We start from the raw sequence: 15,539 nt of genomic DNA, 5'->3' as shown, positions 1-15,539 counted from the left end.
CTAAGGTGGGCAGAAGTCCAGGCTGTAAATGACAGGTGAAGGCAGGCCCTTCCGTGTTCAAAAGAGCCAATGGAGGACCGGTGGGCAGTGAGTGACAGACGGGGATGGGTCCTGACGCCTAGGAGAAACAACAGGAAGGCGGGAGGGCGCCGAGGCCAGGTGGGGAGAGGTGGGCGAGTATGTGTGAGCCCCCTGAATGACTGCATGATGTCAAAGGTCTCTTCCCTTTCTCCAGACGTTTTAGGAATCCGCTTCTGCAGAGGAATCTCCCGGGGGGTGCTCTGTCCGGCCTTCCCACTTCCCCACTTCCCCACTTCCCACCCTGCCATATCGCCACGCCTATGCTCAGGCCGTGCCTCTTCTGGTGGCCGGGAACGCCCACTCACCCGCCCGGGACAGTCGCGGCCCTTCCAAGCCTCACACTGCTTTCGTAGGATCAATTTCGAATACCCAAACTCGGAGATATCACGAGGACGCCCCCGGGCCCCCAAACGCACCTCTCCTCTGGCTGGAATGGGAGCCTCCAGAAGCAGTGCGAGACCACAGCCAGCGACAGAGGTCCTGGCGCTGGCGGAATGACGCCATTTTTATTACTGGTAGAGCTCGGCTTCGCAGCTGTTTCGGAGCCAGCGAAAGATAAGCTCCCGCGTCACCCTGACATCTCCCCGGGAGGACTGGAAGGGGAAATGGCCTTTCAGGGGATGTTGAACGCATTTGGGCAGGCGGGAAGCCAAGCCCGGCTTGAGAGCAGAGCCGGGGTGAGGGGCCTGGCTGAGCGCTGCGGGTCTATGTGATCAGTGACGGATGGGGACAAGTGGAGGGCCTAAGGAGGGGATTGAGTGACGTGGAGAACAGTGATAGGGGAGTCTGTGGGACCAGGGGTAACAGTATGTGGGTTACGCGAATGGGAGTTTGTGGGGTGATGGGGGATCTGTGCGGTGTTTCATAATGTCTGTAAGGGTGAGTGATGGGGCTTCTATGGGATGGGTGAAGGGAGTCTGGGGTGAGTGATGGTTGGTCTGTAGGGTGAGGGATGCTGGTCCGTGGGGTGAATGGATAGGGGGATCTGGGGTGAGGGATGAGGGTCTATGGAGACAAGAATGGAAGTGTGTGGGGTCAGTGTTGACGTTTTGTGGGGTCCATGATGGGTGACTCTTTCAGATCAATAATATGTCCATGAATAAACAAAAATCTCTGCCTCTGTGGTGTCCACATTCCCATGGAGGAGTCCGACTCGGTGGTTTGATTCGTATTTCCCTCATGACCAATAAGTTTGAGCACATTTTCTTATAAGGATTGATCACTTGGAGATCCTCTTTTGTGAGGGGCCTGTTTTTTGTTCATTTTTCTGTTAGACTCGCTGCCTTTTTCTTAATGATTTGTAGAAATTTTTTCTTCTTTTTTTCTTTTTTTTTTGAGACGAAGTCTCGCTCTGTCGCCCAGGCTGGAGTGTGTGGAGCAATCATGGCAACCTCTGCCTCCCTTGTTCTAGCAATTATCCTACCTCAGCCTCTGGAATAGCTGGAATTACAGGTGCCCGCCACCACGCCTGGCTAATTTTTTTTGTATTTGTAGTAGAGACGGGGTTTCACCATGTTGTCCAAGCTGGTCCCGAACTCTTGACCTCAGGTGATACACCCACCTCGGCCTCCCAAAGTGCTGGGATTACAGGCGTGAGCTACCGTGCCCAGCCAGGAATTGTTTTTATATATTCTGATACCACTCCTTTAGTAGTGGTGTGTGTTTTGCAAATCTTCCAATTTTTGGCTTCTCTTTTCATTTTATGGCTTTAAATATGAAGATTTTAAGCTAATTTCGAACTGTAAAGCACATTCTCAGTTAAAAAACAGACAATGTCCTGTGGAATTTAGGAGGATAACTAATTTTTTAGGGCATCCAGAAGTAAATGGTGTTGAATCTCTGAAAATCTTAGTGCCAGGACAGCTTGGGAGGAGTTCTTTACTTTTTGTTCTTCTATCACCTCGTTCTAAATCACTGGCACTGTGATCTTAGACAACTCATGAAACCTCTCCAGGCCTCAGTTTCCCCACTGCGAAATGAGGATAATAGCAGGGCCTACCCTGTGAGGCTTGGGATGAGAAGTGAGTTAATACCTGAATGTTACCTATTCACCGTAGTTTTGCAGCACTGATTTTGTATATATTTCATGGATCTTCCTTGAACTCAAGGTTACTGCTGCTCACGTAATACCAAAATCTGATGAAGGAAATTAAATACCAAGGAATAAGGTTTTGTCAGCTAGGGTTGCTTTGGAGGGTCACAAACCATTGTAATATCTAATAATTTTTCTTTCTTTTTTTTGACCACCAAGAACTAATTTTTGCCCCCTTGGGGGCAGTATCACCCGCAATGAGAATGTGTGATCTACATGGTTGTTTTTCTTTCCTTTTCCTTTTTTTTTTTTTTTCTTTGACAGAGTCTCACTCTGTTGCCCAGGCTGGAGTGCAGTGGTGTGATCTCAGCACACTGCAACCTCTGCCTCTCGGGTTCAAGTGACTCTCTTGACTCAGCCTGCCAAGTAGCCGGGACTACAGGTGTGCATCACCACGACCGGCTAATTTTGTTTATTTTTTGTAGAAATGAGGTCTCACTATGTTGCTCAGGCTGAGCTCAAACTTCTGGACTCAAGCAGTCCTCCTGCCTTGGCCTCCCAAAGTACTGGGATGACAGGTGTGAGCCACCACCCCGGCCTGTTATTCTGTTATTAAACAATTAGGAACATATTCTTGTGTTCTGCCTCTTCTTCATTTTACAGTGATGTTTCCATGCTATTAACTTAATTTCCATAGTACTACTTAGTTTATTTCTATAGTAATACTTAAATATAAACCTTTCTTATGGAAATTTTCAAGGATCCACAAAAATAGAGGGAATTGTATAATGGACCCCCATTATGCCCACCACCCAGTCTCACCAGTCATCAACTCATGGCCAATCTTGTTTTATCTAGACCAGGGGCTAGAAAACTGGGCAGTGGGCCAAATCTGACATGCTGCTTTTTTAAAAAAAATACAGCCAGGAATTAAGAATGGTTTTTTCACACTTTTTATCCTTGGAAAAAAATCAAATGGAGAATATTTTGTGACCCATGAAAATGATATAAAATTCAAATATCTGTGCCCAAAAATGATGTTTATTTGGAACACAGTCAGTGAGCACCTTTAGTTTATGTATTGTCTAGGGCTTTTTTTTTTTTTTTTTTTTTTTTTTTTTATTATACTTTAAGTTCTAGGGTACATGTGCATAACGTGCAGGTTTGTTACATATGTATACTTGTGCCATGTTGGTGTGCTGCACCCATCAACTCGTCAGCACCCATCAATTCATCATTTATATCAGGTATAACTCCCCAATGCAATCCCTCCCCCCTCCCCCCTCCCCATGATAAGCCCAGTGTGTGATGTTCCCCTTCCCGAGTCCAAGTGATCTCATTGTTCAGTTCCCACCTATGAGTGAGAACATGCGGTGTTTGGTTTTCTCTTCTTGTGATAGTTTGCTAAGAATGATGGTTTCCAGCTGCATCCATGTCCCTACAAAGGACGCAAACTCATCCTTTTTTATGGCTGCATAGTATTCCATGGTGTATATGTGCCACATTTTCTTAATCCAGTCTGTCACAGATGGACATTTGGGTTGATTCCAAGTCTTTGCTATTGTGAATAGTGCCGCAATAAACATACGTGTGCATGTGTCTTTGTAGTAGAATAATTTATAATCCTTTGGGTATATACCCAGTAGTGGGATGGCTGGGTCATATGGTACATCTAGTTCTAGATCCTTGAGGAATCGCCATACTGTTTTCCATAATGGTTGAACTAGTTTACAATCCCACCAACAGTGTAAAAGTGTTCCTATTTCTCCACATCCTCTCCAACACTTGTTGTTTCCTGATTTTTTAATGATGGCCATTCTAACTGGTGTGAGATGGTATCTCATTGTGGTTTTGATTTGCATTTCTCTGATGGCGAGTGATGATGAGCATTTTTTCATGTGTCTGTTGGTTGTATGAATGTCTTCTTTTGAGAAATGTCTGTTCATATCCTTTGCCCACTTTTTGATGGGGTTGTTTGTTTTTTTCTTGTATATTTGTTTGAGTTCTTTGTAGATTCTGGATATTAGCCCTTTGTCAGACGAGTAGATTGCAAAAATTTTCTCCCATTCTGTAGGTTGCCTGTTCACTCTGATGGTAGTTTCTTTTGCTGTGCAGAAGCTCTTTAGTTTAATGAGATCCCATTTGTCAATCAAGCTACCAATGAGTTTCTTCACAGAATTGGAAAAAACTGCTTTAAAGTTCATATGGAACCAAAAAAGAGCCCGCATTGCCAAGACAATCCTAAGTCAAAAGGACAAAGCTGGAGGCGTCACACTACCTGACTTCAAACTATACTACAAGGCTACAGTAACCAAAACAGCATGGTACTGGTACCAAAACAGAGCTATAGACCAATGGAACAGAACAGAGTCCTCAGAAATAATACCACACATCTACAGCCGTCTGATCTTTGATAAACCTGAGAGAAACAAGAAATGGGGAAAGGATTCCCTATTTAATAAATGGTGCTGGGAAAATTGGCTAGCCGTAAGTAGAAAGCTGAAACTGGATCCTTTCCTTACTCCTTATACGAAGATTAATTCAAGATGGATTAGAGACTTAAATGTTAGACCTCATACCATAAAAACCCTAGAAGAAAACCTAGGTAGTACCATTCAGGACATAGGCATGGGCAAGGACTTCATGTGTAAAACACCAAAAGCAACGGCAGCAAAAGTCTAGGGCTATTTTCAACCTGCAATGGCAGGGCTGAGTAGTTACAGCAGAGACCAAAAACCCTAGAAGAAAATCTAGGTAGTACCATTCAGGACATAGGCATGGGCAAGGACTTCATGTCTAAAACACCAAAAGCAACGGCAGCAAAAGTCTAGGGCTATTTTCAACCTGCAATGGCAGGGCTGAGTAGTTACAGCAGAGACCACAGACCCCAGAAAATCGAAAACATTTACCATATGACCCTTTTACAGAAAAAGTTCGCCAAGTCCTCATCTAGGCCACCCTCTCACTTCTTCCTCCCATAATGCCCTTCCTTCCTTCTTTCTTCCTCGTTCCCTCCCTCCCTGCCTTCCTGCCTTCCTTCCTGCCTTCCCTCCTGCCTTCCTTCTTGCCTTTCTTGCCTTTCTTTCCTCTTTCCTCACTCACTCATAGTCCAGGCTGAAGTGGAGTGGCTCAATCTCGGCTCACTGCAAACTCCACCTCCTGGGTTCAAGTGATTCTCATGTCTCAGTCTCCCTAGTAGCTGAGATTACAGGCACCCACCACTATGCCTGGCTAATTTTTAGTAGAGGCGAATTTTGCCATGTTGGCCAGTTTGGTCTCGAACTCCTGGGCTCAAGCCATCTGCCCGCTTCAGCCTCCCAAAGTGCTGGGATCACAGGTGTGTGCCACCAGCCAGGGTAATTTTTTGTAGAGATGGGTCTCCCTATGTTACCCAGGCTGGTCTCGAACTCCTGGCCTCAAGCAATTTGCCCTCCTCCACCTCCCAACATGCTGGGATTACAAGCATGCACCACCATGCCTGGCTGATTTTTGTAATTTTTAGTAGAGACGGGTTTTCGCCATGTTACCCAGGCTGGTCTCCAATTCCTGAGCTCAGGCAATCCACCCGCCTTGGCCTCCCAAAGTGCTGGCCCACCACACCCAGCCTATATATAATTCAATGACTTTTTACATGTGTAGTCTTTATTATTTTGAAACAAATCCCAGACATATCTTTTCATCCATACACGCTTCATTACGTAAAAGATAAGGCCTTAAAGGTCGATGCTGTTACCTTAAGGTAAAATAATTAACAATAATATCTTCAGATAATCAATGGTTAAATTCCTTAATGTTATCAAATATCTAGTCAGGGTTCAAACTTTCACGATTATCTCAAAAATTTCTTTTGTCTATTCAAGTAAAGACCCAGACAAGACCATATTTTACATTTGCTGGCAGTGTTTCCTGAGCCTCTTTTAATCATCTAGAGTTTTGCTTTTAAGGGCTGCCTGCTTTTCAAGCCTTTGGAGGTTCTATAATTTATTTTCCCAGTCTTTAGTGCTGCGCATTTATATTATTTTCAGTAATATGGTGTTAAAGACAAAACTGTGTTGAAGGTTTCTGTGGTTAAATATCTGCACGTATCCATGATTATTACCTTAGGACAAAGTTTCGGAAATGGAATTACTGAGTCAGACGAGAAACACAAGTCATCAGTGAATTAACAAGCAACACATTGTCACATCCAGCTATTGAAGAGTGGTTAATTCAGCTTGATCTCCTAGACTCTTCTGCACCCCACCCCGTCCCCAATTGCTTTCCAAAGAGAAACAGAAAATGATTGAGTCCCAGGTAAGTTATTTGTTTGCCACTTGGTTTTCCCACAACAAAATGGGAAAGGGCAATTCGTTGAAAATAAGGATTAGAGAAATTTAGAAAGAATAGATGATCAACAGGCAAAATTGCTGTGAAGATACACAGATCATCTGGCCTTCATAGAAACTTAACTAAACATTTTGACTATGAGCCTCCTGGCAGCTCCAATGTAAAGGGTAACATAGCATGATCAATTATGTGATTTGCATTCTCCACAAAAAGAAATCAGTCCAGCTCCTTAGCAAGTCAAGATTTCTGGGACTTTAACCTAAGGAATTTTGTTACTGAGTTTTCCTGAAGGCCAGTGGTTTTCAGTTCAGGGTGGTATTGTCAGTAGTTGTTCTAAAGAGAATGTTTTTAGTTAAAGCTCTCGGGCAGGGGCTTGGAGAGTGGGATAGTTTCCTTGTCTTCCATGGCTCCTTTGCTGTCATCTCAGAGTTTGTGGGGTCTCAATCCAACTCAAGACCAGTTCCTTCTCTGCTCTTCCAATTTTAGTCTGTCTTTTTTCCCCCTCCCTGAAAAGGTAATCTATACGTGGGGCAAAGAATATAAACAATATAGTTTAAAAAAAAAAAGAAGTGAAATATCTCCAATCTCACTTCTTCCTCCTTCCCTGACATAACTAGGATTATCTGGTTTGAGGAGTATCTCTTTTCTTTATGCATTTATAACTCCATCTATGTGTGTAGATGGATGTGTAAATGTGTGAAAATGATCTCATTATTGTCACGTATTTTTTCTTTACCACACACAAAAAAATACACACACTGTTTCTGTTCTATTCTGCTACTTTCTTTTCTTGCCTAATATAAAATACACTCAATAAATGTAGTTTTAATACCTTTTATTGTGGAAAATTTTAATTTTGAACATATACGAAAGTAGAGATTTTAGTGAACCCTTTTGTAGTTATCCATCTGCAAATATTATCAACTGATAGCCAAGCTTGTTTTATCTATCTTTTATCCCCACCTACTCCCATTATCATCATCATGATCTAGCCAATCCCTTGTTAATATTTTGTTTAGGGTTTATACTACTATGTTCATAAGACATAAGGGCCTGTAATTTTACTTTCTGGTATTGTTTCTGCCACATTTTGGCATCATGTTAAGTTGGCCTCATGTTGGAAAGTATTCTCTTTATATTCTCTGGGAAAATTGGGGTAATATTGGTATTATTTCCGCCTTAATTTTTTTTTTCTTTTTGAGATGGAGTTTCACTCTTGTTGCCCAGACTGGAGTGCAGTGGCGCGGTCTCGGCTCATTGCAACCTCTGCCTCCCAGGTTCAAGTGATTCTCCTGCCTCAGTCTCCCAAGTACCCCACAACCACGCCTAGCTAACTTTTGTATTTTTAGTACAGGTGGGGTTTCACCATGTTGGGCAGGCTGGTCTCGAATTCCTGGCCTCAGGTGATCCACCCACCTCGGCCTCCCAAAGTGTTGGGATTACAGGCATGAGCCACCGCACCCGGCCTATTTCCTTCTTAAATGTTTGGAGGAGCTCCTCAGTGAAGCCATCAGGGTATGGAGTTTTCTTTGTGGGAAGGTTTTAAATCATATATTCAATTTATTTAAAAGATATACTACCATTCAAATTTTCTATTTCTTTTTATGTCCGATTTGGTAAATTGTAATTTTCATTTTGTTCAGTTCCTCTAAGTCAAGGCTCAGCAAATTTTTTTCTGTAGAGGTACAGATCGAAGTATCTGAGGCTTTGTGGGCCATACAGTCCCTGTTGCAACTATTCAAATCTGCTGTTTTAGGTAGAAAGCAGCTATCGACAATATGTAAACCAATGAGTCTGGCCATGATTCAGTAACAGTTTATTTATGGACGCTGAAGGTTGAATTTCATATAATTTTCATGTGTCACAAAATATTATTCGCCTTTTGACTTTTTTTTCAATCATTAAAAATGTAAAAACCAGGCCAGGTGCAACTGTTCACGCCTATAATCCCAGCACTTTGGGAGGCCAAGGTGGGCGGATTGCTTGAGCTCAGGAGTTCTAGGCCAGCCTGGGCAACATGGCGAAACCCCATCTCTACAAAAACATACAAAAATTAGCCAGGCATGGTGGCATGCGCCTGTGGTGCCAGCTACTCAGGAGACTGATTGTAGGAGAATCACTTGAGCCTGGGAGGAGGAGGTTGCAGTGAGTCAAGATTGTTTCACTGCACTCCAGCTTGGGTGGTAGAGCAAGACTGTCTCAAAAGAAAACGTGTAAAACCACTTCAGCTTGTGGACCATTGAAAAACACATTATGGGCTAAATTTGGCCTACAGGCCATAGTTTGCTATGTCCTGATCTACATTGTCCACTGATCTACATTGTCAAATTAATGTCCATTAAATGTCCATTTAATGTTTGCAGGATACCAGAACCTTGTTGATGGGCTGTGAAAAAGTTATTTCTAGTTTTTCTTTTATATACAATAGTAATAAGAATAATCATAGCTACTGTTTACCCAGTGCTTATCATGTGCCAGGCACTGCTATTATAAAATACCATGGAATTAAGTCATTTAATTTACCCAGGAACCCTCTGTGCTAGGTACCATTGTTAGTCCCATTTTTCAGATGAAGAAAACGAGGCACAGAGATCACACAGCTGTTACATGACCTAACCAGACCTCTCAAGCAGTGAAGATACAAATAAAACAACTTTATAAAGACATCTTTTTATATTTGTGAAGTATTTGTGTAGGCCACATTCTTAGACATGAGTGTGCTAGGTCAGAGGCATACATGCTTAAAATTTAAAGAATATTTTTCAAATTGTATATATACATTTTTTGGGACAGAGTCTCACTCTGTCCCCCAGGTTGGAGTGCAGTGGCGTGATCTCAGCTCACTGCAACCTCCACCTCCCAGGTTCAAGCGATTTTCCTGCCTCAGCCTCCCGAGTAGCTGGGATTACAGGTGCCTGCCACCACGCCCGGCTAATTTTTGCATTTTTAGCAGATACTGGGTTTCACCATGTTGGCCAGGCTGGTCTCGAACTCCTGACCTCGGGTGATCCGCCCATCTCAGCCTCCCAAAGTGCTGGGATTACAGGCGTGAGCCACCCTGCCTGGCCCAAATTGTGTTTCGATCCTGTGTAATCAGCTGACACATGTGGCCACAAATTGTTTACAAGAAAGTCCACCTGTTTCCCAAGGTTCCCCTTCCCTCCTGCCACCATTAGCCATCATCTGTATTTTTCATTCTTGTTGTTTTTATGATTAAGCATTATATTTCATTTTCACTTGCTTTTCTGTAGGGATTAAATAAGCTTCAGCATCTTTTCACATATTTATTTTCCACTTTGTATTTCTCTGTGAATCCCTCTTTCTTTGTCTTTGCTTATGGTTTCCCAGGAGCTTTTTGTATACGAGTGATTTTGAAGTGCACATTGCAAACTTTTTTTTTTTGCCAGGTAGTGATTTTTCTCTCAATCTTTTTGTCTGTCTCCCCTCACTAGAATATAAACTCCTTCAGGGGAGGTATTTTTGCCAGGTTTTTTTTCCTGCTGTATCCCCAGTTCCTAGAATAGTGCTTGGTATTCACTAGGTACTCAATAACTGCTTGCTGAGTGAATGAATGTTTATTTTCACTTAACAGTATATCTTAGATATTGTGGCATATCAATTAATGTAGATCTTCCTTGTTGCTTGCTTGCTTGTTTGCTTTCCTTTTTTTCTTTTTTTTCAGGGTTTCACTTCAGTTGCCCAGGCTAAAATGCAGTGGCACTATCTTGGCTTACTGCAGCCTTGACCTCCCAGGCTCAGGTGATCCTCTCACCTCAGCCTCCCTAGTAGCTGGGCCTATAGGTGTGTGCCACCACACCCAGCTAATTTTTTTTGTATTTTTTGTAGAGACAGGGTTTTGCCATGTTGCCCAGGCTGGTTTTTTGTTTGTTTGTTGTTTTGTTTTGTTTTGTTTGAGACAGAGTCTCAGTCTGTCGCCGAGGCTCGAGTGCAGTGGCACAGTCTCGACTCACTGCATCCTCTGCTTCCTGGGTTCAAGCAATTCTCCTGCCTCAGCCATCTGAGTAGCTGAGACTACAGGCATGCACCACCATGCCTGGCTAATTTTTGTATTTTTAGTAGAGACGGAGTTTCGCCATGTTGGCCAGGCTGGTCTCGAACTCCTGACCTCAAGTGATCCACCTGCCCCTGCCTCCCAAAGGGCTGGGATTACAGGTGTGAGCCACCACATCTGGCCCCTTCCTTGTTACTATTTATAATTGCATATAGTATTCCCTTATGGAGATTGTAGCATAATTTATTCATCCAATCTCCCATGAGATGGTTTCCATTCTTTTGCTATTATAAATAGTACTGTAAAGCAGTGTCTTCACACATGTCATTTGCTCACATATGTGAATGTTTATGTTTATGTAGAATAACTTCTAGAAACCAAATTGCAAGTCAGAGGATGTGTACATTACAAATTTTAAAAGATATTGCCAAATTAATTGCCTTCAAAATATACCATACACCACAGACAACTTGAGTATGCCTGTTTTTTGACATCTTCACTAACTTACACTAAGTCACTGTGACTTATCCCCAGTCATAGCATTTGACCAGTGACTAATCAAATGCCCATCTTTGATAATATGTAAGGGAAAAATTGTGTCTTGTTTTAGCTTGCATTTATCTTCATGTGAGTGAAGTTGAGCATCTTTTTACGTGTTTAAAAAACATTTGCATTTTCCTTTCTGTGAAATGATGGCCATGTCCCTTGACCACTGTATTAGTCTGTTCTCATGCCACTATAAGGAAATACCCAAGACTGGGTAATTTATAAAGGAAAGAAGTTTAATTGACTCACAGTTCCACGGGGCTGGGGAAGCCTCAGGAAACTTACAATCATGGTGGAAGGGGAAGCAAGGAAGCAAGGACCTTCTTCACATGGTGGCAGGAGAGAGAAATGCCAGCAAGGGAAATGCCAGACGCTTATAAAACCATTAGATCCTGTGAGAACTCACTCACTATTACGAGAACAGCATGGGGGAAAGTGCCTCCATGATTCAATCACCTCCTTCACTTGACAAGTGGGGATTGCAATTCAAGATGAGATTTGGGTGGGGACACAGAGCCAAACCATATCAACCATTTTTTAAAAAGTTGTTGGTCGTTTTCTTCTTGCTTTGCAGGAGCTCTCTCTATACATGGAAGAAATTAACTCTTTGTCCACCCTATCTGTTGTGTGTATATTTTTTCCCTAGTTAGTCGTATCCTTTGGGTTTGTTTGATATATTTTGCCATGTAATACATAAAGTAGTCACATTTATCAGTGTTTTCATTTGTGGCATCTGGGTTTTGGGGCATGCTTAGAAGAGTCTTCTCTTCTAAGAGAATAATTCAAAGATTATTTTTTAAAACCTGTCCTGTCTTTATTTTATAGTTTCTCTTTTTCATTTAAATTTTTGTCCTGAATTTATTTTTGTATGTAGTGTGAGGTAGGGGGTTCAGTTACATTTTTTTATGATAGCTCTCCAGTTTTGAATAATCTGTTTTTCCATAACTGTTTAAAATGCTACCTTTATTATATATTAAATTTCACATTTTTATTTGTATCTATTTCTAGACTGTCTGTTCTGTTCCATTAACTATGCTTGCCAATGGGAGGGTTTTACATTGTTTCTCTCATAAAGTATGCTGGTCAAAGCGCAAAGTAGGCATCCTACATGTATTGCTATGGTAAAAATGACCAGAATGAGCAGATTGTACAGGAATGTGCTGTTATAGGAACCAGTGACATTTGAGGATGTGGCTGTGGACTTCACCAAGGAAGAGTGGCAGCAGTTGAATCCTGCTCAGAAGACCCTACATAGGGATGTGATGCTGGAGACCTATAGTCACCTGGTCTCCGTGGGTAAGGGCAGATTCCCTGTGTACCAATGAATCAAATCCTCCTCATCCTTCTTTTAGAGCTGTCAATACCGTGACCTTTATGATATTCCTTTAATAGAGTGTGCTCTTTTATAGTTTTGGTTTTTCATGTTTATACTTTTGTTATATCTAGAATTTATTTTTATGTTATGGTGTGAGTTAAGGATTCAACTTTGTTGGGAGGCCCCTGCAAGTGCTTCTCTTCATGAATTTCTGAGCTGCCAAGTCCAAAGCCACTACAATTTTCTCTTAACAGGGTGTTCAGGTATAAAACCAGATGTAATCTTTAAGTTGGAACATGGAAAGGACCCGTGGATCATAGAGAGTGAGTTGTCAAGGTGGATCTACTCAGGTAAGTGAGAATTGGGTAGATGGTCAAGAGGGCACCTTCTTCTTCCTTGACATCTCTGACATCTGTTACCTTTTTTCTTCCTTAAAATTTATCAGGCCTCCTTTACAACATTCATTCTACAACAACCACCTTCCTAGTCTCTGTTCATTGCCAACTGTTTTGTGTGTGTGTGTGTGTGTGTGTGTGTGTGTCTGTTTGATTTTGCCTCTTTCTTCTTCCTTCAGACAGAGTGAAAGGCCTTGAATCTTCCCAGCAGATCATTTCTGGAGAACTTTTATTTCAAAGGGAGATACTAGAAAGAGCCCCAAAGGATAATTCATTGTACTCTGTTTTAAAAATCTGGCATATTGATAATCAGATAGATAGATATCAAGGAAATCAAGACAGAGTTTTGAGGCAAGTCACAGTCGTCAGTCATGAAACATTGACTGATGAGACGGGTTCCAAGTATAGTGCATTTGGGAAAATGTTCAATCAGTGCACAGACCTTGCTCCTTCAAGTCAAAAATTCCATAAGCTTGATTCATGTGAAAATAGCTTGAAGTCCAGTTCAGACTTACTAAATTATAACAGGAGCTATGCAAGAAAGAACCCCATTGAGAGATTTGGATGTGGGAGACCACCTAGGTATAATGCTTCCTGTTCTGTGCCTGAGAAGGAAGGCTTCATTCATACTGGAATAGAGCCCTATGGAGACAGTCAAAGTGAAAAAGTTCTCAGTCATAAGCAAGCCCATGTTCAGTATAAGAAAGTTCAAGCCAGAGAGAAACCCAATGTTTGTAGTATGTGTGGGAAAGGCTTTATCAAGAAGTCACAGCTCATTATACATCAAAGAATTCATACTGGAGAGAAACCATATATATGTGGAGATTGTAGGAAAGCCTTCAGTGAGAAATCACACCTCATTGTGCATCAGAGAATTCACACTGGGGAGAAACCCTATGAATGTACTGAGTGTGGAAGAGCATTCTCCCAGAAGTCACCTTTCATTGTTCATCAGAGAGTCCATACTGGAGAGAAACCCTATGAATGTTTTGAGTGTCCAAAAGCTTTCTCCCAGAAGTCACATCTAATTATACATCAGAGAGTTCATACCAGAGAGAAGTCCTTTGAATGCAGTGAATGTGGGAAAGCCTTCTGTGCAATGTCTCATCTTTTTATACACCGGATAACTCATACTGGGGAGAAGCCCTATGAATGTACCGAATGTGGGAAGACCTTCCCTCGGAAAACACAGCTCATTATACATCAGAGAACGCATACTGGAGAGAAGCCCTATAAGTGTAATGAATGTGGGAAAACTTTCTGCCAACAGTCCCACCTCATAGGACATCAAAGAATTCATACAGGAGAAAAACCTTATGTGTGTACTGACTGTGGGAAGGCCTTTTCCCAGAAGTCACACCTCACTGGTCATCAAAGACTTCATACTGGAGAGAAACCTTACATGTGTACTGAATGTGGAAAATCCTTCTCTCAGAAATCACCTCTTATCATACACCAGAGAATTCATACAGGGGAGAAACCTTATGAGTGTGGTGAATGTGGCAAAGCCTTCTCCCAGAAATCACCCCTCATTATTCATCAGCGAGTTCACACAGGAAAGAAACCCTATGAGTGTACCGAGTGTGGGAGGGCCTTTTCCCTGAAGTCACATCTCATTCTACATCAGAGAGGTCATACTGTAGAGAAACCCTATGAATGTAGTGAATGTGGAAAGGCCTTCTGTGGGAAGTCTCCACTCATTATACATCAGAAAACCCATCCTAGGGAGAAACCTCCTGAATGTGCTGAGTCTGGGATGACTTTTTCCCGGAAATCACAGATGATTACATATCAGAGAAGATACACTGGGGAGAAACCCTCCAGATGCAGTGACTGTGGGAAGGCCTTCTGCCAGCATGTATACTTCACTGGGCATCAGAATCCATATAGTAAAGACACCATGTATATGTGCTGATTGTGGGAAGGTCTATTCCCAGAAGTCAGTCCTCACTGTGCATGGGAAAACTCACATTGAACAGAAATAGTGACAACTTCTCAGCTGTAGAATAGACTCATATGTTCCCCAGTATATATGATTACCCTTCCACAGAATGATCTTGTTAGGCCCTCAGAATATTTTCAACACCACAAATATGGAATCGATTTGCTCACCCTCAAAACTATCTTGGCCCCCTTCACAGGATAAATGTATCTGCAAGAATTAGCACTACTTTGATGTTGTCTAGTCCTTAAATGCTTTATAGAATTCTCTTGTGAATTTATTTGGGCATGGTGCATTATTTGAAGGGTATCTCTTTGTCATCTTTCTCTATTTCTTCCATCATATTTTTCTGTTTAGGTTATATAAGCATTTATGTATTTATTTATTTTGAGATGGAGTCTCACTCTTACCCAGGCTGGAGTGCAGTGGTGCAATCTTGGCTCACTGCAACCTCCACCTCCTAGGTTCGAGCGACTGTCCTGCCTCACCTTCTTGAGTAGCTGGGATTATCAGCATGCAACACCAGGCCCGGCTAATTTTTGTATTTTTAGTAAAGATGGAGTTTCACCATGTCGGCAAGGCTGGTCTCGAACTACTGACCTCAGGTGATCTGCCCACCTCTATTTTCCAAAGTGCTGGGATTACAGGAATGAGCCACAGCACCTGGCCTATATATGAATTTAGATTGAGATATTGATATATCAATATATAGATGTAGAAATATGGACTCTTTGTAATTTTTTAAAATCATGTCTTTCCTCAAGGTTCTTAATATATTTGTATAATTTTGGGTAAAGTAGTCTCATGATTAATTTCCTTTATATCTAGGGTTATTTCTCCAACATAGTTCTCATAGAGTGTATTTGTGATTTTTCCCTCAATTAGGTAAA

The 15,539-nt window shown here is 42.0% G+C and overlaps 1 protein-coding gene across 3 annotated transcripts; it reads left to right on the top strand.

Moving 5' to 3' along the window:
- Window positions 1-361: 361 nt before the first annotated feature.
- On the top strand, window positions 362-14,913 carry ZNF630 (zinc finger protein 630). 3 transcript variants are annotated; one of them, XM_011938729.1, is made up of 5 exons: window positions 362-558; window positions 6,218-6,406; window positions 12,209-12,293; window positions 12,567-12,662; window positions 12,887-14,913. In XM_011938729.1, exons 2-5 carry the CDS (start codon window positions 6,392-6,394, stop codon window positions 14,620-14,622), a joined length of 1,932 nt encoding a protein of 643 aa, XP_011794119.1. In that variant the 5' UTR covers window positions 362-558; window positions 6,218-6,391; the 3' UTR covers window positions 14,623-14,913. The 3 variants fall into 3 exon arrangements, with proteins under 3 accessions (XP_011794119.1, XP_011794117.1, XP_011794118.1); XM_011938727.1 differs by having other exon boundaries at window positions 362-758; window positions 12,167-12,293; XM_011938728.1 differs by lacking the exon at window positions 362-558 and adding an exon at window positions 884-960 and having other exon boundaries at window positions 12,167-12,293.
- The last annotated feature ends 626 nt before the right edge of the window (window positions 14,914-15,539 follow it).

Source organism: Colobus angolensis, unplaced genomic scaffold, assembly GCF_000951035.1.
Source record: "Colobus angolensis palliatus isolate OR3802 unplaced genomic scaffold, Cang.pa_1.0 Scaffold176, whole genome shotgun sequence".
In the NCBI taxonomy this organism is placed as follows: Eukaryota; Metazoa; Chordata; class Mammalia; order Primates; family Cercopithecidae; genus Colobus; species Colobus angolensis.
The sequence above is the reverse complement of the archived record's forward strand: the minus strand, read 5'-3'. Positions and strand labels throughout refer to the sequence as shown.

What these genes read in the sequence shown, in the direction of transcription:
- ZNF630 (XM_011938727.1), top strand. An exon ending in TAGTCACCTGGTCTCCGTGG is followed by an intron (nt 12,294 to 12,566) that starts GTAAGGGCAGAT and finishes TTCTCTTAACAG; the next exon opens with GGTGTTCAGGTATAAAACCA. An exon ending in GTCAAGGTGGATCTACTCAG is followed by an intron (nt 12,663 to 12,886) that starts GTAAGTGAGAAT and finishes TTCTTCCTTCAG; the next exon opens with ACAGAGTGAAAGGCCTTGAA.